General features: G+C 38.0%; 1 protein-coding gene across 3 annotated transcripts in view; it reads right to left on the reverse strand.

Moving 5' to 3' along the window:
• znf385c (zinc finger protein 385C) overlaps positions 1 to 24,029 on the reverse strand; it is a 76,472-nt gene that overhangs the window by 45,892 nt on the left and 6,551 nt on the right. For all 3 annotated transcript variants that reach the window (XM_043235762.1, XM_043235760.1, XM_043235761.1), the window contains exon 2: positions 7,924 to 8,187. In XM_043235762.1, the coding sequence (XP_043091697.1) occupies positions 7,924 to 8,187 (264 nt within the window). The remainder of the gene's footprint in view (positions 1 to 7,923; positions 8,188 to 24,029) is intronic.

Here is a 24,029-nt window from a genome sequence, read left to right on the forward strand (position 1 = left end):
CATCAGAAACAGAGAGCAAGGCTAGAAGTGTGCTGTTGTTTTTTTCTCATGGTGTGTGTATGTGTGTGTGTGTGTGTGTGTGTGTGTGTGTGTGTGTGGAAATCCAGATTGTGCCATTTTTCGCCTGAATGAGAGAAATGATGAAATCCTAATTACACGCTACAGACATCACCCCAAGCAAAGACTCGCTCAGTCAAGCGCTGCCCAGCAAAGCACACGCTTGCAACCCTTAGCCTTCACGACATGACTCCAGTACATTCCTCTATCTGTCCTTCCTCTTCATCGGCATGAACAGAGTTGTTGCGCAGCTACAACATAAGAACAGCCGTGTATAATTGGGAAAATAATTCAACGTCACACACGCAAACTCCACCTTGAGCACGCTGATGAACACCGATGTGTGATAGAGCGGAGTGATTTGTCCGCTGTCGGTTCAGAGAATCATAGGAAGAGTTGCTGACACTACATATTATGCCCTTGTGGTTTAATACACTGATGACGATGATGACGGTGATGATGATGCTGATGACAATGGCCACGATACTAACGGCGCTGATGTAAACGCCTCTGTGATGATCCAGCGCTGTGGCCACCATATGTGTCTGGATCGGATCGTTTTTAGTAATAAATACTCTTTTGCTCTCTCTCTTGGTCTATTTCATCCTCTGTTCCTGTCGTTCTGCCATACTTTATCATTAACTGCAGCCACCCGGAGCAGCCAACCGGAAAATTTCCATCATGAAACACTAACTCATCTGCATATTACAGCCCCATTCGTTCACTCCCCGTGCATAAATTAATACATGAATAACAATGATAGACCCGGTGTCGCTCTCTGAACTGGATGTGACGTTCCTTCGGTGAAGTGTTACGCTGAGAAATATCCACACACAGGTTGAGTCTGTACACTTTCTCTGTGTGTGTGTGTGTGTGTGTGTGTGTGTGTGTGTGTGTGATTCGTTTGTCTGACTCTAGTTTAACATCTTAATAAACTGCAGAGACAAAATTTAACCGGACGTGCGTGATTTTTGTGACGTCAAATTACTGTACATTTTGTGCACACTAATCTCTTGTTGAATTTCTGAGAAGTGTAAAAGCTTTGCTGTTTGTTGGCAATGGCCCAACCTTGCAACATTGGCTCAACCAATGGTGTGAGTTTGGGGCAGGGCTAGCCGTTCGACTTGACCAATTGCAGCTAAAAGTAGAAGTGCTTTATAACTTCATTAATTTAGCATTTCTGTTTCGCAGTCTAAAAGAATGAATAAAGAAACAAACAGAAGCTATACGGACAATTTTGTTAGACAAGAAAAATAAGACTTTATTATTTTATTTTTTTCTGGTGTTATTATCTTGTGGCCACAAATAACATCACCTTAAAAAAAAAAAAAGAGAATCTGTTGGACATGAACTTTTCCATCTTCTTCTCACAGAAGTGACATTAGACTATGTGAAGAGTAATAGGGTGAAACGATGAAAAGAGAGAAGCTGTGAATAATCGAATGAAAAATGGTGATAAAAGGGGAAAGTCAAAGGAAGAAAGAGAAAGAGATTGAGAGAGCACATTGGAATGGCAGAAAAACGCAGCTGTGCAGACACACTCATGCAGAAAATTTCAGCCCTTAATAAATCTCTCTCTCTCTCACACACACACACACAGTCGCTATAATCCAATACCTCACGCTGCATTAGAGGAGACCAGAGACGGACAGCATGAAAGACAGAGAAAGACAAACAGAGGAGCAGCGTATACATGCAAAACACAATTACACAACACACACAGATGAAGCACTAGACCAAAAATACCAGCAAGTGTTCACTAAAGCAAACATTGGTATTAATGACAATACTGTACGCACACTTACATAAATTAGCTATTTAGCAGCCACTCTTAATCTGAAGAGCTTTACGATACACAATACTACTCTCGAAGAGGTTTCAAGATAAGTGCCTGGCTAAAGGTCACAATTATTAGAAACTTTGTTTTGTTCAGTTTTTTTTTTTTTATCAAGATATATTACATTTAAAATAAATATTTCAAATGCATTTCAAATTATGCAACTTAATATTTTTAAAGGTGTTTAAAGATGCCATCTTTTTACACAAGCTGATTTGATTCTTTAGGGTCTTGAAGAAAAGTCTATAACATGAATTGATTAAAAAATTCTCAGAAGTAGTGTAAAAAACACCCTGTCAAAATCAGCTTTGTTTTCATCAAGCCATTCTGGTCCAAGTTGCTTTAAATGCTGATAAGCTCTTCTGACCCCGCCTCTCTCTTCCATTGATTGACGAGCAGACCATAGATATGTGTAGATGCCTTATTAGCCTGCTCCAGATAAGATGATGTGTCAGCCATCTCGGGATGATTAACTTATAACACACACACACACACACACACACACACACACACACACACACACACACACACACACATGGATATATATATATATATATATTCAGCCAAACTTCAGCCATGAAACTGGCTAACTAGCACATTATCAGGAAAAACACTGGGTGGATTTTTATTATTATGGATGGATTATGATGTTCTACCTTAACTGTCAACTACGGGAGAGCAGCTGGTTTGTTGTAGTCATTACAACAGGACAGATTAGGTAGTTCGATTTTACGTTCTACGGTAGATACCATTTAATTCCATCTGTTTACAACTCTATATGTTTTAAAATTTAAGCGTTTTTTAATCATTTTTTTCGTTTGTACAAATATATGTCTGCTGTTAGCAACAGCACCTACTGAGACAAAAGAGATGTCAAGAGAACATTATAATTATTGCCTAAACATCTTCCTCATAATCCATCGATTTCATTTAAATAAATGACTGAATGTTGCATTGTGTTGCGTTCTTCATCACGTTAGCTTCATGATTTTTATGTTCTTTGCTATGGCAGTGCATCAGCTTACTTCCGGTCAATGTTCCACTCCCAGCTATCGCTTAAAGTTACTTGCATGTGGCACAGCATTCGATCTTCAGCTCAATCTCATATTCACAATAAAACATTACACTGAATGTCAGCTGAGGAAAGCGATATCTTTTTACTTTCAACAACAATTTGTAAGACGAACAAACAACTTTCTTTTTACAACCCTGTTTCAGTCTCTTTCAATTAACACACAAGGTTTCTCACTTCTAATGACTATTATTAAATATTATTCTTTATATAATACATAATTTGCTATTAAGAATAACAATACTTAATACTCACCTATCAGAAAAGTTGCTAGGCAATTTAGTTAAAAATGCTAAGACAGCGCTCTGATACAGCACTGAAGTTATATAAAATATAATGTAATGAGATTCTGCCCTCAGTGAAAACTATTTACTCTTAGATTAATAGATCATTTATTAAAATATAGATTAATGAGACCAAAAGCCTTATAATGATTTGTATAAAACTATTGAAATTATATTTCATGTTTAATTTGTATGAAGTCAAAAGAACCACATTCTTGCCCGAAATGTGAGCATCACTTATGGCTCTAAAGTGTTATAATTCAATTAACTGAAGTACATGACATGAGTTATACTTATTTGCCACATTTCTGACCAAATATTGGTCACTGGCCAGTATATACATCTATCATATATAGTCACAACGGTGAGCAGGATTGAAACAATGGAACTGATAGTAAGCAGGATTGAGATGTCAGGAATTCTCCAGCTGTTACTTAAGATCGAGGCGGATTGATCTTTACTCACAAATACACAGTAGATCTATCATGCACTACTATTCAGTTTGAGTGTGTATGTGTGTGTCCAGGGCAGTCTGAGAGAACACTGCTAATTTCAGCAGTCACATTACGTAGCATACCCATGATGCACCTGTCTGGGGATTGGGATGGTGGGGGTGTTAAGATAAGGGGTAGGACAGATAAGACCGAGGTAAAATGAAGAACTAGAGAGAAGAGCTGGGAAAATAAAGAGAAAAGTGCAGAGGGAAAAATATGTTTTTAAAGAGAAATAGACGGGGTGAAGTAAAACGTTATGTCAGTAAGAGTGGACCAGTAACAAATGTGGACGAAAGCAGATGCTCAGAGGGACTTAAACATACAGAGTCTTCTAGCAATTCTTCATGTATGCAAACAATCCCAAAACAGGCTGATTATAATTATTCAAACGGAACAAAATAAAAAGGTAGATATGATATCCCTGCAAGATTCATCTTAGCCTCCTCATGGCATGTGTGTATTTGTGTGTGTGTGTGTGTGTGCAGTCATGCTGATTATGTGGGTTTGAGTACAGGGGCCTGGAGGAGTCAACAGAAGGTGAGCAGTGATAAGACTGTTACTTAGCGTGTGTGTGTGGTTGAGTGTCGCCGTAAATCAAGTTTCCAGGCTTTTGCCTTTCCCCACTGACATGAAAGTGAAACACACACACACACACACACACACACACACACACACACACACACACATGCATTTAATTCTTCTAAAACTGATTTCCAATTTTACCACTGGCGATCTACAATTCAGTTTTAACTGTTAATTTAGAATGACTTTTAAAATGTATAATAAAATTATAATACAGTTATGGAATGCGTAAAATACACCCATTTTATTGTATTAGAGTTTATTAACAAGTTCAACATTGTTTTGAGTTAATTGAGTCAATTACCTTAAAGTATAATACAGAACAGTTTGCGTGCAGTGTCACAGACAAGCTGCAAGTCACACAGGTTTGTTTTTTTTTTTCAAATGACTCTTGAGTAATAATGAATTACTATCCGACTGTTAAAAATGTATATTTTATAGCGCGTTTAGTATAAATTAAATGCAGATTTACTACATTTAGTAGTAAAGCAATGCAACTAATGCTGGTAGGTCACATGACATTCACAACTGCTCTCCTGTGGCCTTATGGGATATTTGAGCATTTATTGGATGTACAGAATATCACCTATAATAATGGGTACTCGTATCTACTGTTTTTACATCCTTTAAATTTGGTCATTCTCTTTGTTTGTGTACCAAATAGGAGGAAAGGCTGCATATTTGGATAAAGCTCTACAGTTTTTAAGAGTGAATTACTGAATAATTATTTGTTTAATAATGTTTTGCCTTTGTTAGAAACTATTTAACAAAAAAAAGTCATTGTTCATATTTTTCAAATGCATTTAAAGTATTTTTTCATCATTTCCAAACAATATGTTCCAAATGTTTAGATTCTGAAAAAATGAAGGAAGTGTACTCCGTCCACTTAAAACGATAAAGGACATACCGAAGGAGGTAGTCAGGGTTTATGAGACCGTGTTTGCAAGCAGATGTGTTGTGTGTGTGTGTGTGTGTGTGTGTGTAGCTTCAGTTAGGCTTGAGGCGTTGCTGTATGCTCATGGGAAAGGTTGTCCAGTCTAATTTGACTTCTATTATGCTGTTGAACACTAGCAGAATGGCTAATCAATGAGCCTTTATGTCTTAGTGCTTGAATGCAAACACGTACGCTCACACATAGGCAGGCATTTCAGAAGTTTCCCGTAAACGACATACAGCTTCAACGTTTAAAATCATGCCAAGACCCTGACACGCTCGCACACAAAAACTGCATAATCTAGCTGGCTGGAGAGCGTGAGTGCCTGTACCCCGTTGCTGAAGGGGGCGTCGCCACGTCGAGCATTTCCATGGTGAACATGTTCGGTTGCTATGTAATTATGGTCTATTTGTATGAGAGCCTGCACCTGAAGTGGGTCTGACTGCTGCTCATATGATTGGCCGTGCATGTGTGTGTCTTTATGTGTAAGAATCAACAGCATGGAAGTTAGCTTTAATTTCACATTTGCATTACAAGAGAAGGGAAATTATGTTTGCAGGCCTGGGTTTCGAGTGTGTGGCATTTGCATGCACTTGCTGTCTGTGCAGGTTTACGGAGAGATCTGTTTCTGTTTGCGAGGACAAATGTGTTGCTGGATTATTGTACTGTTGTTCAAATAATATGACAAATTCCACCTCTAATCACATGATTGCGTCCGACTCCGCCCATTTTCTGGGGAAATAACGCTGCACGACACAAAGCTGCCACCAGCTGCCTTACTTTCTCTCCTGCAATTATGTCCAGACCCACATCTAGACTTACAGCCCCGTCTTTACCACCGTAACTACAACAATCAGCATCTCACGGGCCTCTCACATGCTCCTTCCTGACCTATCAGCTGGGTTTTAAAGCTGCATCACCATGGAAACATAAAAGCGAGTCGAGTCAAAATCACATATTAACTGCAGATGGACACAATGAGGTCTAAGGGTATGAATTACATGAAGATGTATGTCAGACCCCCAGCTGACAACATGAAGATGGCCGTTAAGGTTTTTAAAGCTGTTTACATGTCATAGAGATATGAATTTGTCAATAACACAAAGTTAATACATCCTGTGGCACCGGCAAAGATACAGATTTATGTAGAAATTGTTTCTACACATTTAGTGCTAATAATAGGAGGAAAAAAAAATCTCAAAAATCAACACACAGAATTTTGTAAATATTGTGTGTTAAAGGTTTGGACATAAACAGCATGACATGATTTAGCCAAGTCGAACATGTTCCTGGATCAACGTACTTTGTTGGTCCTGAAGCAACATTGCTATCACAATCATAGGGGAAACCCAATTCCTAAGGGTAAAATAAAATAAAACATAATAAAAAAGGCAAATAAAAAACTAAATTCTAAATTAAGAATAAATAAATCTAAAAATCTAAAATTTAATGAAATAAAAAATTTAATATATAATGTAAAGTAATATATATATATATATATATATATATATATATATATATATATATATATATATATATATATATATATATATATAAAAATAATAATATAAATTTATTACATATTACTATGGTTGTTTGAAAATTACTAAATGCAGTTTATAACACAGCTCTAAATGAATAAAACATCCTGCAAAGTTTTAAATCTGAAAGTGCACCATGTATAAAGTTATTGTCTCTGAAAAGAAAGAATTGGCTCTAAAACATTGAAAACATTGAGCCATTTCATGCTCAAAATTGAATATTAGAATATCGATCTTTTCCCTTTGGTCTGAATGAAAACGGCAATTCATTCTTTACCACTAGCTGCTGCTTTTGTAACATTAAACGTTCACAAACACTGTTTTAAATAAAAACGACCGATCGCCGGAGGGGTTTGGAGAAATGAATCGTTGAACAAATTGTTTAGGATTCGTTGAACAAATAAAATCTAAATAAATGCATATTAGGAAAAATTTTTTTTTTTTGCATGCATGTCAAGCTGTTGTTTGGGACTCCCTAAACTAAAATCATAAGCATTTTATAACCCATAATAGGGGTCACTTTAAATAGCATAACATAAAAAAATAAATCAAATGTTTTGATTAACAGTCTTGGGTTTAAACATTTCCTTCAGGTTTGTTAAGGTATCTAACAGTACCTTAATAATAGGTAGTGTCAGTGTCAGCTTAAGAGAAACAGTTTGGTCTTTACATATTAAAATATGTCTGTCATTTGAGTTAGCATTTTTGATGTTTGATGTTTGTGCTCAAACCCTTGAAATCAGATGAATCAAATGAATGGCTAGTAAAAATGTTGTTGACCCAAGTGCATCTCTACATCTAAAATCTGATTGGTTGATAGGAATGCTGCCCTGCTTAGGTAAATCATGTTAAGCAACATGCACAAGAACATACAGTACACAGTGGGATTCACCCTAATAAATCATGTTCCCAGATACACATCATTTACTGGTCCTGGAACCACTTTCTAGAAACAAATCAGTAGCTAGAAACGGTGAGGTCACCGTTTGGTTGCCAGATAGGCACTTCCAGGATGCTGATCCAGGAACATGACCTATTTGGGTGGATAATGTTAAGCACGAAGCTCTGGTTTTTGAGCTCCGGTTATGACAGGAACACCAGAGAAAGACACACATATCATACCTGCGCTGCTGTTGTTTATGTGTTTGAGTCTTTTCTGGTGTGTTTTGCCATTGTAGTGTATCTGTGCTTGTGCTGCGGAGTTCAGCTGAATGTTGCACACTTCACAGAGTGTGTACGACCTGTGTTTGCGCTCCCGCTTCGGACGAGAGTTTATCGGTGGAGCGTCCTGTCTGGTAAACTCCACCCCTTCAGAGGAGACGCCCTCATGCCCAGTCTGTTCAATCAGTGACCCGTCCTCAGCAGGACTCAGCGGACGCTTCATTCCTAAAGAGAGAAGAAAAGTTCTTTTACTTCTTTAAATGTTCATCTAACATATTACATGATCCATCTTTTAAAACCACATTTTCTCCATTTTATATTCATAAAAAAGCTAAAAGTTTTCTCAGACAACTGATTTGTCACTTGAAGCAGTATTATAAATGGATAAATGTAACGGGTTGGTAAGCGGTTTTAAAGTCTCTTATGTTCACCAGTGTTGGATTGAATCGAAAGTACAGTAAAACAATAATATGACAGCAATACTTCCATTAAAAGAACCGTTTTGTATGCTATTATATGTTCAAATGTAACGCAGTGCAAAGCTTTGATGCAAAGCTGAACTTCAGAAACTATTCAAAATGTTTTCAAAAGAACAGCATTTACTCCTTTGTTTCTTTGCATCAATTTAATGCGTCATTGCCAAATGAAAATATTCATTTAATTCCAGGAAAAAGAAACCCTTACTGAACCCTTAACGTTTGAACTGTAATGTACATGTATGATTGCAGTTCATCGTTTTTGTGTCATCTCTGGGGATTAGAGCAGTGCTGCTGACCTCCACTAGGGGGAGATATTCATCAACAATGCCCAGAATTGATGGAAATCCTGAATGCTTTTTTACTTTTTTTTGTTTTTTTACAGTTAAATACAGTCAAGTTATATATGGAACTTTATTAACTTTATCCGATTCATAATAATAATAAATACATAAAAATAGTAGCTCCTAAATATGATTTTGTGCACCACCAGCCTAATAAACTCCATAATCTCTAGACTTGCCTATCAAACACTCATCTCACAAGGACAGACATACACTAGAGCGCTTTACACACGCACACAGGCCCCATTGATCCTGTGCCTCCTTCTCCAAACACCACTCCCTGACCACAGAGCACAAACACACATCTGTCTCTGCTGCCCAAACACACTGTAAACCCTCCCCACCCAACGCAATGCTACAACTATGACTGGTTAAACGCTACAACGCAAATTTTGATTAAAAACTGCTGTTCCACTAATGACTTTATCGTTGATATTGTCAGCCGTTTGGGCTCTTTAACGCAGGGCTCAGCTATATGGACGTCGTTCAGTTGACTCAACCATCACTTGCTGAGCAGAGCTGCGTTGTCATAACATAGTACATTTATTGATTACCTTTATGCGTTGCCTGTTGTAAAGTGTACAATACATTCATTTGATATTCGTATACGTGTTTGTATGTGTGCGTACCTACATAACCATATTTTGGGAACAAATTTGTACTATTTGTCCTATTGTGCACGACAACAGAATAATCTGTTCAGTGCAAAAAACATTACATCTGTGTAATGTCACCACTAAGTAAACGTGAGCACACACACACATACTATATATAGCATAGCACAGCACAATAATGTGAATTTTCCGGGGGGAAGAAAGTTACAAAAGTACAGAAAGTGGGGCAAAAGTACAGAAATCTACAGGGCCTTCCCGAGCAGAGGGACAAAATCCTTATTGGTCAAGTTGACATCATGGAACAGTGGAGATTCATTGAGCTCCTATTTGTCTTAGTTAAAGATCTGAAAAGAGCCCTGAGGTCACCCTGTCGTCTGGACACACAGCTGAAGGAGTGGCAGCGGATCAAGGACAGGGCTGTTAGCGACGTTAGCGATCTTCTGTGCTGTGTTGCGCGTGTCTTGTTTCACGTCTTCTATCCACGTCTCCCCATGAGACCGCATCAATCAGTGCATGGATACCCTGCTGAAAGTCGCTCATATAGTTACATGCGTGTATTTCTGTCACTCTTGCTCACACACGCAAACAAACAAATGCAAAAACAGCAGGGCAGATTGTCAAGCGCTCCAAAAATACTCTGCTGAAACAAGACATTCAACTTCTGCGCAGAGCACCCTCCACAGGTCAAGAGAATATAGCAGTCCTTCAGGTACTGACAAAATCACAAAAAAAAAAATTCTAAAACTACATTAGGTTATATTATTATTATTAATTAATTTACTTTTAAATGCTTACATTTAATTAAAACAATTCCACACTTATTTTCATCGACGACTCCACAAAAATGCTATTATTTTTAAAAATTTGTATCGTAACTAAAAGTAAAAAAAGGAAAATAATAGACCTAATTAATGTGTTTATAAACAAACAAGTTAATATAAGTTAATATTAATATAACATAATACATCACATATGAGTGACACAAATTTTAATTGAGAATGCAAATGTTTCCAGTTCCAGTTTAACTCCTCATAAAAAAAATTAAATAATTTTTTTTTTTAAATCAGCCAGAGATAAACCATTAGAATTATCAAAGGCCTATAAATTATACAAAGAACACAAAAAGTTTGCCAAGTTGTTCAGTCTCTTTCTGTCTTATTATTTTTAGTTTTCTGATACCACTTGTCATTCCAAACTCTGAAAGGTTCGTCTGACTTCAGCACTTTTATTCCAGCCAAATTGAAGATAAGTGGTCATAAGTGGTGAAAGTGAAGATAAAATCAGCTCCAGAGTGCCACAGTAATATTTACTATCAGACACAATAAAGACATGTCAGTGAAAATACAACGTCTGCCAACGGTTTCAGATTCAATCTAGCAAATGGAAGCTGCAGAAGTTGTGTGTGTGACATTATTAGCCACTGGCGTTGTATGTTCAGATGAATCTATAATTTTCTGGCTGGGCTCTAGAGTGATGGGTCTTCTGTTGTTTTTCCACTAAAGTGATGCTCTGTCTGGTTTGGAGACACAGCCCCATGGAACATGATGAGTAGTGTGAACGGCTGACTGGATGCTCTCTGCCTAATAGGTTTTCTGAGGGCCGCTGGCATCACCAGTGGAGATGGGTGTGTTTGCTCAGGCTGCGTATGAGTGTGTGCTTGTGAGGGGACATGCGTGCCTTCAACTCAGCTGGGATGAGAAGACATTTGCTCTGTCTCATAGCTTTGCAACATCTGCTGTTTCACTTTAATCCATGTTCACTAACCCTGATTTTGTAACAAAAAATATTTCAAGTTTTCAAATTATAAGCTAAATAGCCGACTTCAGGCAAACGGCCGCGTCCACGTCCCCGAGGGAGGCAAATAAGAGCGTGTGACGTAAGCTGCATCATACGTTGAGTTATCTAGTTGTTGTTATTTTTAATACAGAGTTGTCTTTCCAGCACTTGCCCTCCACCTTCCCCAGCTCCACCTGTCTGCTGAGGGATAATTTAATGTATGCTATATATGCAGGATTATTTCATGTATGTTATGATATGCAGCAGCAGTATTCATCACATTCACAGCAGCATGGCAACATGTATTGGCATTAGCAAAAGTGATTTACTCTGCCACAGAGGATCTATTCCTCCAAAAAAAAAAAACATTTTAACATTGTCGTCAAGTATGTTATTATTTTTGATAAATGCAGAGTTGGTAAGAACAAGATGCTTCTCTAAAAAAAATGTATCCTAGTAACCTAAAAATTTTGAAGGAGTAGTACACATTTTAATAGGGTTAAAATGTATGTGTTTATGTTTTAATACAGAATGGTTAAAATGTATGCTTTTATGTTTTAATGCATGGAAAAAAAAACAAAAAAATAATTGAGTCATTTTAAATTTGTAGTGTATGTATTTTAAATGTAAAGCGTCATGCCAGAAAACTATTTCAAATGAATAAAAATCACTTTTTTATGCTAAAAACAGCCCAAGTTAATACATAAAAGAGCAAGCCTGATGCAGTGAGACATCCAGTTCTGATTATGCTAACAGATGCTGTATAGATTATGGAGGTTTGTGAAGAGCACGATCTGTCCAGGTCTCCTGTCTCTGAGCTTTACAACACCACAGAATGTCATTATAAATTCAGAATTATGCAGGTGAAGTCAAATCACAGCAGATAGCAAACTCGCACCGAAGGAGACGGCTGGCTGATGGTATGCATTAGCATAACTAAACATCAACCTGCACAGCCTCTCTTTTCTCTCTCTTTTGCTCTCTCATTGACATCGACATTGCTTTCAAAAACAGTGCCATATTTTCCATGGGGGAAGAGATTGGGCTGTGCTTCACACGTCTCAGTGATAAGAGAGCGTCCGTGAGATCAGGGAGAGGATGCCAGGGGACTGCTGAATCAAATGTGGGCATTATGAACTACAGATCACGGGGGGAAATTATCCAGAAAACCAACAGAGGGGTCAATTAACCTGCAAGAAATTACATTCAGTAGTAAACTAGGGTAGAACAATGGTTATTCATATCAAGAGAATGAGGCAGAAGGCAAAATGCTAGTGAACTGGCGTCAGTGCAGCCTCTTTTGACTGATATTGAATCTCAGAGAAGACCTACAGAGCAGGAATATGCGTATCTGTGGAAATCAGTAAAAGTGCCACTAGGCATCGTACTCAGCCATAACAATCCAAAAACAATGGTTATGTTTCGCAGAATAACCACTTAAGCCACTTTGCACCAAGGGTATAAAGTGCACACACACACACACACACACACACACACAAAATGTGTATTTCATGATGGGTGCACGAATGAAGACTGTATGCTATATTTTTGCTACAATGACGTTTCTGTTATGAAGTTGAGTGCGGTTTATTTTGTTGCTCTAAAGGCTGCTAAAAGGCACAATGCTTTATGTGATTCTGGCGTTCTTTCAAACACCCACACACAATTACCTAATGCTTCACACACACACACACACACACACACACACACACACACACACACACACACACACACACACACACACACACACACACACACACACACACACACACACACAGTAGGTCAATCAGCTCTCTGACACCTGAGGTTGATGCACTGCATCATCAAATAAGTGTGTATGTGTTCAAGCAGAATATATACAAAGCACAAACACTCACACACTCAGCAGGCTGCTTTACTAAACGCATGCACTGAAATTCAGATGGAGGAGGAGGAGAATGACACGTGACAATATTCTCTTATTCATGCACATCATCACACACACTTTGAAAGCAGGTCATTAACAGAAAAAAAGCATGAAAACCATCATTAAATAGCCATTAACAAATTATGCTAGCCTTCTGAGTTGTGAGGAGTAAAAAGAATAGTGTTGTGTTGAAACTGATGTATGAAGTCAGAAAAGCAGCACAGTTGTGATGGACACACACGAATACAGAGCAACACAGACACACAAAGCTGATTACTACTGAATCCTGATACAACAAGAGAGTAAAGCGAAGATGACGAGTGATTACATAGTGTGTGTGTGTGTGTGTGTGTGTGAGGTTGTAGGTCTTGAAAAGAAAAGGGATAGGACAGTACAGTATATTTACTGACAAGGAAATTCAATTTATTTTATTATTTAGCTTATTTGTTTTATTTATAATTATATTATATTACTTTTTGAAAAGCTTTTTTTGTCCACACACTAATGGTTGGGAAACAAGAATCTTCACAATATGTTTTTATGGTTAACAGACAGACACACACACACGTCTGTTTTTGTAAATTGTGGGGACTCTCCATAGGCGTAATGGTTTTTATACTGTACAAACTGTATGTGCTATTGTCCTACACTAACCCTACACCTAACAGGAAATTAAAGCTGTTTTTAGGTTTTCAAAAATACTCACTCTGTGAGCTTTTTTTGAGGTAATGTCATCTTAAGTCACGTTCTCCTTGTTATACCTGTGTCATACACATGTCATTATACACACACACACACACACACACACACACACACACACACACACTTTTCATTTTTTTGATAACCCCAACCTAACCCTAACCTTTGAAGGCAAAATCATTTCTGTAAATTAATAAACTGATCATACCCAGCCCAGTTTTCAGTGGGCTGATCTGAATTTTCACATCTAGAACCTTATAAACTCTTGTGACAGGAACACACTTTACTGATAGCTATCAAGCCCATCTCTATCCTTCAGTGCTCCACTAGAGCAAAACAGAGCCTCAAAAGAGCTTGACTTTTCAAGCAAAAAGTAGCAATATTTTAGACAAATGCTTCTCGGTGCATCAGTATATCTAACTTCAAAGGTCAAAGAAATAAGAGTGATGCTGTCACACATTCAGTATAACATGACATTTGCCTTTTAGAAGATTAGGCCTTGCGCCAATCTTGGTGGTGCCCAAATCCCAGCTGGCATTACAGAAATCTGGAGAGGGTTAAAAGAGGGACTCTTGGATGTGCTTTGGTCTAGAAATCTGTAGTACTGAAGTACAGTGTTACATGCTTTAAAGACTTTTCTAGAGAATGTAAGAGCCCTGTAATATCCCATGCATCTCAATCTTTACAGAGTTCATGCAAAAATAGTTGGAGGGAATTTTGGTTAACTAGTCCTTTAAGTTCCAATTTGCCAAATAAGTTCCAAATAATTAAATATTAATGTATTAGCTTAATATTAATCAGTTTTTTTTCCAATACCAAATAATTTAAACAATGTTTTCTTGAAATTCATCACGCAAAAAAATATTAATAACATCTTAATAACATTACTGTCTTTTGCATGTGCAGTACAAACAGACAGACTAAACAAATCTAAATGAAAATGTAAAAACATGTGAGTTTCAGGGTTAGGGTTGGGGGATAAAAAAATATATATAAAAAGAACAAAAATAATAAAAGTCAATGGAAAATCCCCACTATGACAAAAAAAATAAATAAATGCATGTGTTAGTGTATAAAAAAGAAACACAGAAGAGGAGGAGAGGAGGAGGAGGCAGGAGGGAGGGAGGGGGGGGAGAGAAAACGATGCTCCATCTCCATTAAGTGCAGGGATTTGAATGGATTTGGTTGCTGGCCACCTCCATTCCAGCACAACCAGACTAGTTTCATAATATAATCATCAAACGGTGTACTACTCCTACTCAGCAGCATCATTCTGTGTAGACTTTTACCATCAGCTGAATTCATGAGCTCAAGGAATGCTTTTTAAAAATGTTTCCACACACATTGGCACAGTGCGTGTTGCTTAGATAGTGAGGTGGGCTATTTGCAGCTGCACACACATTTAAACACGGCAAAGCCTTTCCAAAGCAAACAAGTAAGTTGATTCGATGTCACTAACACTAAGGGCAAACTGAAGCGGCCTTTTGAATAACCCCTCTCGCTCCTTCCATCTGTACATATGTGTGTGTGTGTGTGTGTGTGTGTGTGTGAGTGGAGGGCAGGAGGGTTAGATTAAACAACAGAGGGCTTAGTGTGTAACTAAAAACGTTTTCCATCACATTTGTACTCACTTTAGCCCTAATCCATCCTGATTACCCTGTCAATCATGACGAAAATACACCTGCCACGTTACGACACACACACACACACACACACACACACACACACACACACACACACACACACACACAAACACACACTCAGACTGATCAAATGATAGACGCATACTGCTATGCACTTAATAAATCAAGCTGGGCTATATCATTTCATTGGCTGAATAACACAAACATAGGGTGCATTAAAGCAAGCGATAAAGACAGATGGTTCTTGATCTTCCTGTTTGCCTTTATGGTTCATGGTGGCACATTTCGAATAAACTTTATTTAAAGCCTTTATGGATGCAGCGCGGCTTAAAGCTCAGAGACCAAACACACATTCCAGGAATGACCGGCCACATTTCCAGGCACGGTTTAACCGCAGCGCCATTTGATCATTGCACCCAGTCATGAACCCCTGTCATCTCTTAAATAGCTATCTGTTTATTTTATGTGCATTAAGACTTATTAAGCAAACACTGCAAGCCAACATACAGGTCTTTCGTGGCATTCTGTGTCACAGAGTTCAGTCTCATTAGAATATGTCAGATTAGAAACACTGAAAGGTGTTGATTTGAATGGGACTGGTTATTAGGGAGGGTTCTGACACGCAGGCCACAGCATGTGCAATGTAGAAATAAATATCCAAACAACACCAAGAAACAAAGCTGAATGCATTTAAACCGAAAGCACCAATGTGGGGCTGTGTGAGAGGGAATGAATAGCACAACTGCTCACATTTACACAGAACCCGCTCAGATATAGAGGTGTGATTGTGAGAGGTAGCTTGTTCTGAAAAAATGACTTGACTGCACAAACATGCATCACTAAAAACACTGTGTGTGTGTGTGTGTGTGTGTGAAGGTTCTGAAGGGGTTATTGGGTATAAACCCAGTTTGTACTGTGCTAAGCTCACCAGCTGACAGGCTGAAGGGGCAACTCTCTCTTCACTTCAGTACAACTTCATCCCTCCATCCACCCACCTATTGGTTTATCCTTCCTGTGCATTCATCCATCTGGCTTCAACATGTTTAGCCATATATGAATACATCCATTCATCCATTTATCTATTCATCATTCCATCCGGCCATCTATTTAGTCATCTGTCAATGCTATTTATCTATCCATTTATCTGTTAATGCAATCTATTTATCTATCTATCTATCTATCTATCTATCTATCCATCCATACTTCCTATTTCGGCATCTACTGTATCCATCCATTTATTTTTTTCATAATACTGTATCCATCCATCCATCCATCCATCTATCTAGTCATCTGTCAATATACCCATTCATCTAAATGTCTGTGTAGTCATCTATTTATTCTTCCATTTATCAATTTAGTCATCTGCCAATATATCTATTTATCCATTTATCTACCTATCACTCCATCCATAAATCCATCTATTTAATCATGTGTTGATACATCCATTCATCCATTTTCCATCCATTTATCTATCAAAATGCATCCATCTGTCATCCATCCATCTATCCGTCCATCCATATTTAGTCATCTATCCATCTATTCATCCATTTATCCACCCGATCAACTATTTATCATCTATCAAAACATCAATCCATCTATATTTCAGGGTAAGGTTGTCTGAGAGTCAGCTTGTTCATCTTATTTTTTTTATTTAGTACTTTCTTAGCTTGTTTATTCTATAAAATAATTTAGCACAGACCACAAGCAAGAGTCACCTCATCTTGAAACTGTGCATGTGTGTGTGCATTTGGCTTTGATACATATGGGATAAAAGTCTGGGTCAAGCTGTGGGGTGTTAATTGGACCCAAAGGGCAAAAGTAATTGTTGTTGCCCTCCACTATGCACACATGCTATGCTGTGCACTTTCCACATTAAAAGAAACAGTAAAAAGATAACAAAATGAATTAGAGAAAACAGGAAAAAGAGGGGTAAAGAACTGCATGCTAAAAGGAGAGGGAGTTCTCCACATTCCTGTGGTGGTTAACTGCTTTGGTAGAGAACAGACTCCCTAGAGGAGCCGTGGCAACCCAAAACAGTTTAGGAGCAAACAGGTGTCAGGATGAGACATGTGCTCGATGAGGAGACACAAGTCACCCTGACACACACACAAAACAACACATACTTGTCACGTCTGCCCACCTGCTTGCATTTTCCGCAACACTGAGCATCTCAAAATATTTTAATGAACCTATATTTGTGACACACTTGCACACACAACTGCACGGAGGGTGAATCCTTATAACCCTGAATAATTTTTGTCCATTTCACATGCAGGGACCCTCTCAGCATGTGTTTACATGCTCTTTCACACATTACATATTCATCAGGGTGTCTGTGTAAATTGCACAGACGCACACAAACACATTACACAGGCACTTACACACAGAGGCGAGGGTGACAATGTGGTACCGCAGAGGAAACAAAATTGCACTCTAAGTGACAGAGGCGCTACCGATAAAACACTAAATGAGGACAGACATGTAAATGCAGTTAGATCAACAAAGCAGTATAGATAGATAGATAGATAGATAGATAGATAGATAGATAGATAGATAGATAGATAGATAGATAGATAGATAGATAGATAGATAGATAGATAGATAGATAGATAGATAGATAGATAGATAGATTTCATGAAATTCTAAGAAAAGCTTTAAAATGTTGTCAGGAAACGAGGTGAGTGAGGATTCAGACATATTTAAAAGATTGTGTGTGATGGCTAAGGGCAAACACGAACACACAGGACGATGACATCTCATAATCATACACACTTCCTCCTGCCCAGCAGGTAACTTTGCTGGTTCTTTCACTATGTATGTGTGTACAGGTCACAACAACTATGCCTGGCACAGTTTTGAACCTGCAGCAACAATGTCAGTAATGAGAAATGGTACAGGAGATGTGTGTGTGTGTGTGTGTGTGTGTGTGTGTGTGTGTGTGTGTGTGAGTGTGTATCATATGCACCCGTCTGTGAGATATTCCTCTTCAGGGAAACCAGTGGGGGGTAAACAGTGAAAGTGGCTCACTTGGCCAGGTTAAAGAGAACGTTTAAAAAGAGAGAGGACGACTGAGACAAGCACACAGATAGACAGAGAGAGTCTAGGCACAAGATGGAGGGCTGGAGGAGTCTCTGGAGGTTACAGCTATTCTACACGGTCCTGGCTATCAACAACGGACAACATTGGCAATCTGGGAATCACTATTTCTGTGTGTGTTCAAATAACACCCACTCGTGCAGATTCTGTCAGCGTGTTGTGCTTCGTCATCTGCGTTTCACAGGATGATGGAGGCCCGGGCTGAGACTTATGCCATTTTTCATCAGCTGTTTGGAGTGAATCACACGTCACAATTTACTGAAGGAGATAATGTGTGTCAAGGTCAAAGACAGGCAGAAAGAATAATTAAAAGAGCATTTAATGGGCCATTCTGATGCTATTTAAATACACTGATGGATAGAATGAGAGAGGAAGAGAGGGGTTGGAAAGGGAAAGAAAGAGAGAGAGAAAGATAGAGATAGAGAGAGACAGATAGAGAGAGAGAGAGAGACGGATAGAGAGAGAGAGAGAGAGAGAGAGAGAGAGAGAGAGAGAGACAGCTGAAATTTTAGCTGAGAATTTTTTGTATGACAGTGCACTAGAGGAATACAACTATGAAAGGCAAAAGATGTGTGTGGGTTTACGAGCTCTCTAGTGTAAAAGATTTCCCAGGAAGTTAGAGAAATCTGACAAAATGTTTCTTTAGGGATGTCTGGGGGTTTAAGTAAAATAGTTATGTCAATGTTAGTCAAATAGCAGAAACTATATTGCTGTAACAGTAAGAAATTATGTATTACATGACTCAAATTGTAGGCCTGATCATTCAGACCTTGCTGGTGTTAGTAACATGCACTATATTTAAATCAATGACATACACATCCCAACGTTACAGTACAGTAAGGAAACAGATGGATGTTGTAGTTAGTTATTAGTGTTATTACTTTTGATATTGTATATAATATTAAATGAGCATCAAATGACAGCAAAAGTAGTTTACAGTACATGTAAAAATAAAGAGAAAATGTCTGCATGTCAATATTGTCCAGTGTATGTATCTAAAAGTATATAAAAAAAATCTGTATATTACTTAAAAAAAATTAAATAGTTGTATTGGTCTTGTAATTATTACAACTACATTTAAAAAAATAAAATAAAAAATAGATACACACACACACACATCGTCTTCTCACCATCATGTCAATCCAAACCTGTATGACTTTCTTTTGAACATGAAAGGAGATATTTTCAAGATTGCTGGTTATCAACAGCAGTTGACTTCCATAGTATTTCTTTCCCTAGTCTGGAGAGTCAGTGGGGACCAACTGTTGGGTTCTTTAAAATTCTTTGAAATATCTTCTTTTGAGTTCAACGACAAACATATACAGGTCTGGAATGACACGAGGCTGAGTAAATGATGACAACTTTGTCATTGTTGGGTAAACTATTATTTTAAGTCACAAGACTGTGCCTTTTTTAAATTATAATTAGCTTTTTAAAAAACAAAAAGTCTGTAGCATGTCCTCATTTTGTACTGAGATGTACTGTGTGTGTGTTTGGATAGGTACAGAGCTCCACTGTGTTCCACCCCCTCATCCCCTGCACCCATAACTCCTCCGCACCAAACCCAGATCGCCATCTCAAACGCAAACACACACATGAACACACACACAGTGTGGTCTTGTTCTAAGTGTTGGCTCTATGTGTGTGCTACATGAGGGAATATTTAATCATCAGGTGAAGGAAAAGTTCACTCACTGACCAAACACACGCACCAGTAACATCCTACAAAAGCAGAAACACACACACACAACACACATAAGTACCTATTCATCCACACCTCTCATGAGCTGATGTGAACATTCAGAGCGTCTCTCCTGCTCAGAGTATGAATCACTCAGTGTTGCGGCTCAATCTCTAATCACCCACTGTGGATTCCTCATTGCTATGTACCAACATCACTAAAGCTGATAGAAAATGCAATTTCACCTTTCCATGAAACCCATATCCGTGGTTCTGTGTGCTCCCCTGCTAGGAACTCTGACTCAAGCCACCAGGTAAAATAGATCAGGAGATACAGATACACAGAGAAAAGTAAAAATAGATGGAGAGAGGAAGAGAAACAGAGAGATAAGGGGATATAAAGTCAAGAGTCTGCCTCCTCAGCGTGAGTCAGCCTGGCCCAGACGTCACGATCGCCTCTAGAGCCATTCAGAGCTCCTGGACACCAGAGGGACTCTGGCTCTCACAGGCATGCCGCCTGAGGTGGAGGTGGGAGTGGGCCGGGGTCACACGGGGAGACCTGGAGGAGCAGGGGTGTGTTTTGTCCTTGAGAGCCTCATTAATGCTTCCCACCGCAGCACCCCAAACACACACACAAACACTTCAACGTTTGGAGGTTTTCTATGCCTCTTTGTTGTTTCCTATGACGCAGGACTTGAAGTAACAAGGCAAGATGAAAAAAAGTATCATATAATGATAAATCACAATAATAACAAATTAAACTGTATTATAAATTAGAGTATATTAATACAATTAATTATGACAAAAAAGGTTTGCACTAAAGGACAAATATTCAAGCTTGCTGGCAGAGGTTATTTTCACTAACTCCACCCACTACTGCTCAGGCAATTTGCCCTACAAATAGCATATCACTTCTATTTACACTTTGTGTGAATAGTATCCACAGCTATTTGCACCTAGTGTAAACAACAAGGTATTTGTTGCTATTTATACAGTACGTGGTGCAAACCTACGATTTGTTCTTAAATGGCAGTTACTACTTTCTTTACACAGAGTAACAGAGTAAACAGTACATTCATAAAAATATTTATATTGACAGTAAATGCTGTCCCTTTCAATTTTCTATTCATCCAAGAATCCTAAAAGAATAAAAAAAAAATCTATTTTATGGTTTAAACACAAATATTCAACACAAGCAGCACAAACATTTGTGGTTATATCATCAGAAAAGAATTTAAAAAAGCAAGAAATCAGCACTTCAGAATAATTTCTTAATTTGACACTGACGGCTGCAGTAATGGCTGTACAATTAAATTAAATAATATTTTAAAATGGAAAACAGCTCTATTAAATAGCAATACTGCCACCTTATTTAGTTTTTTTTTTTAATCAAATTAATGCATCCTTTGCGAGCATAAGATACTTTTACAAAGAGTGAACTTGTACAGGTAAACATGATACTACACTAAAAAAATGTATTCATTAAATGTACTTTTTTTAAGTGGTTGCAATCAATTTATATTATCTGCATTTAAATAAACCACATTTAGCTGACATCTTTTTTATTTAAATTTAGCTAAATAAATGGTTTGTAATCACATTATATTTTGTTTTTTCAGTGTAAATGCCAGTTAGAATATGTAACTAATTCTATGTGAGTATGCTATTGTCATAACAGCCTATACTGTTTATCTGTCCATCTTTTCATCTATAAGGGTGAAATTGAGATATACATATATATATATAATCTAATACTCTAATGACCACCAGCTGACATGTAGTTGCACAGTTACTTACTGTTAGTAGAATGTAGAATAGGGGACTAACATGTTACCCAAATTTTTGTTATAAAATCAGTACACACAGTCATATCAAAGTATGGTAAATTTTTGTTTTGGTCCTCGTGTAAAGTAGGTGAAATGTCACTTGCTCCTTTCTGGTTCTTACCCCTCGATACAGCAATATTATAAAATCTATGTGCAGGTAAGGACAGATGTATCAAGCATGATTACACATGCATGGTGGTAGCAGTGAGAGTAACACTCATAGAAAGCATGGGAGGGATTAGTGTAAGTACAGAACACTCCCCCATAATCTCAGCTTTAATCAGAGCTGCGCTCGCTGTAAGCCATTAGAGAGGCAGAGAGGTTAGTTTGGAGGTTCATACAGCAGGAACTAGAGATAGAAGGAAGCAACAAAACTACAGCAAATTGGAAGGTTCAAGATGCTCTTTGATCATGACACAGCTAAATCACCTCTACTGCAATCAGCCTCTGCTTTTCTGTCTGCCTCTTCCTCGCCAACACACACACACACACACACACACACACACACTCATCAGAACATCAGAAGAGTATTGATGCCATCAGAGGGCTTCGACATGCTAATACAGCTGATTTTGAAGTTTAAACGAGAGCCTCTTAACCATGGCAGAAGCATCTTAGATCAATACTGCCAAATGACGGTGTGTGCTCGTGATAAAAAATAATCCTGGTTGGTGCAGTTGACTAAAACCTATCATTTCTCTCAATCCACAGGGATGCTGGGTATGTGTGCCACTTTCATTTACCACGATGCATTTTCTCTCACACATACATACAGGTCATGTACACACACACACACACACACACACACACACATTAAGGCTCTGGTCTCCAAAGCTCGTTCTGCTAAGAGGCCGTTCAAATGAAGATTTGCCTTCCAGCTCAGCATCTGCTTCTTGTTTTTTTAAGACAACAATGTAGCTCATTAAACATTGAATAATTACACTTATTTCTGCACAGTAGCGGTAATAGAGTTACAACGAAGAGGAAAATCCTCATCAGTCACACAAACGCTTCTGATTCAAATTGACGATTAAATGCATGTCATGACACTTTAACGGCACATGTGAAACAACACATAATGCTTCTCTGCCATCTAAAGGCGATTATGGGTGGTTAAATAGATAGAAGCAATAAAAGACCAATAACAGTTCAGGGGGCAACAAAATAGAAGAAAAAAAGACCAATTGCAACCCAATATGCCATATTACAATGATGTCATTTCTGTTGGTTACAGTTTGAAAAGTGAAAATTTATAACTCTTAATAGGAGATTTTTTACCATAACTTTACTTTTAAATCATTTTAAAACAACAGTTTACAAAACACCAAGTAAGGAAGAATAGTGAGGAAGAATAAGAAATATTTTAGACTTAATTTTGACTATAAAAGTTGGGTTAAAGGAGGCGTGCACACTGCACCTTTAGCATTAAAAGTATGTGTACTTTCATACTTTAACTCCAGATATCTACTTGCGTGGTCTTTTTGGCATTTACAAGATCACCTTGAAACACTTTTATGAGAAGGAGTGGCTGTTTAACAGAAAAAAGCTGCTGGTACTCACACACATATACACACACACACACACACTTAACGCACACATATACCCAAATAAAAACACTCTGCTCCTTGCTAAAAGGCAAACAGTGACCTCATTTATGTTAGACAGGCTCGAAGGTGCCTGGGAAGAAAAATGCCAACCTGTTCCTACACACTCCACCTCTGTTCACAGAGTGTTTGTTGGCTCCCTGTCGACCAGCACAAAAACTCTCTGTAGAACTGACCAGGCCAGCCATTCTTAAATGGTTTTATTGATGCTTAGCCCCAGGTTTTACGTTAGAGATCAAGTTGTGACATAACCTAGCATTAAAATTGTTGGTCACTTTAAAGTAACAGAAATAAGAAGGTACTTCAAATCAAATTACCATGAAAAGTACCACATGCACGTACACAGGTTGAACAGAAAAACAAAACACAAATGCAAAAAATGCAAAGGAAAAAAAGCACAGAA

The sequence above is a fragment of the Puntigrus tetrazona genome, chromosome 3, assembly GCF_018831695.1.
Source record: "Puntigrus tetrazona isolate hp1 chromosome 3, ASM1883169v1, whole genome shotgun sequence".
In the NCBI taxonomy this organism is placed as follows: Eukaryota; Metazoa; Chordata; class Actinopteri; order Cypriniformes; family Cyprinidae; genus Puntigrus; species Puntigrus tetrazona.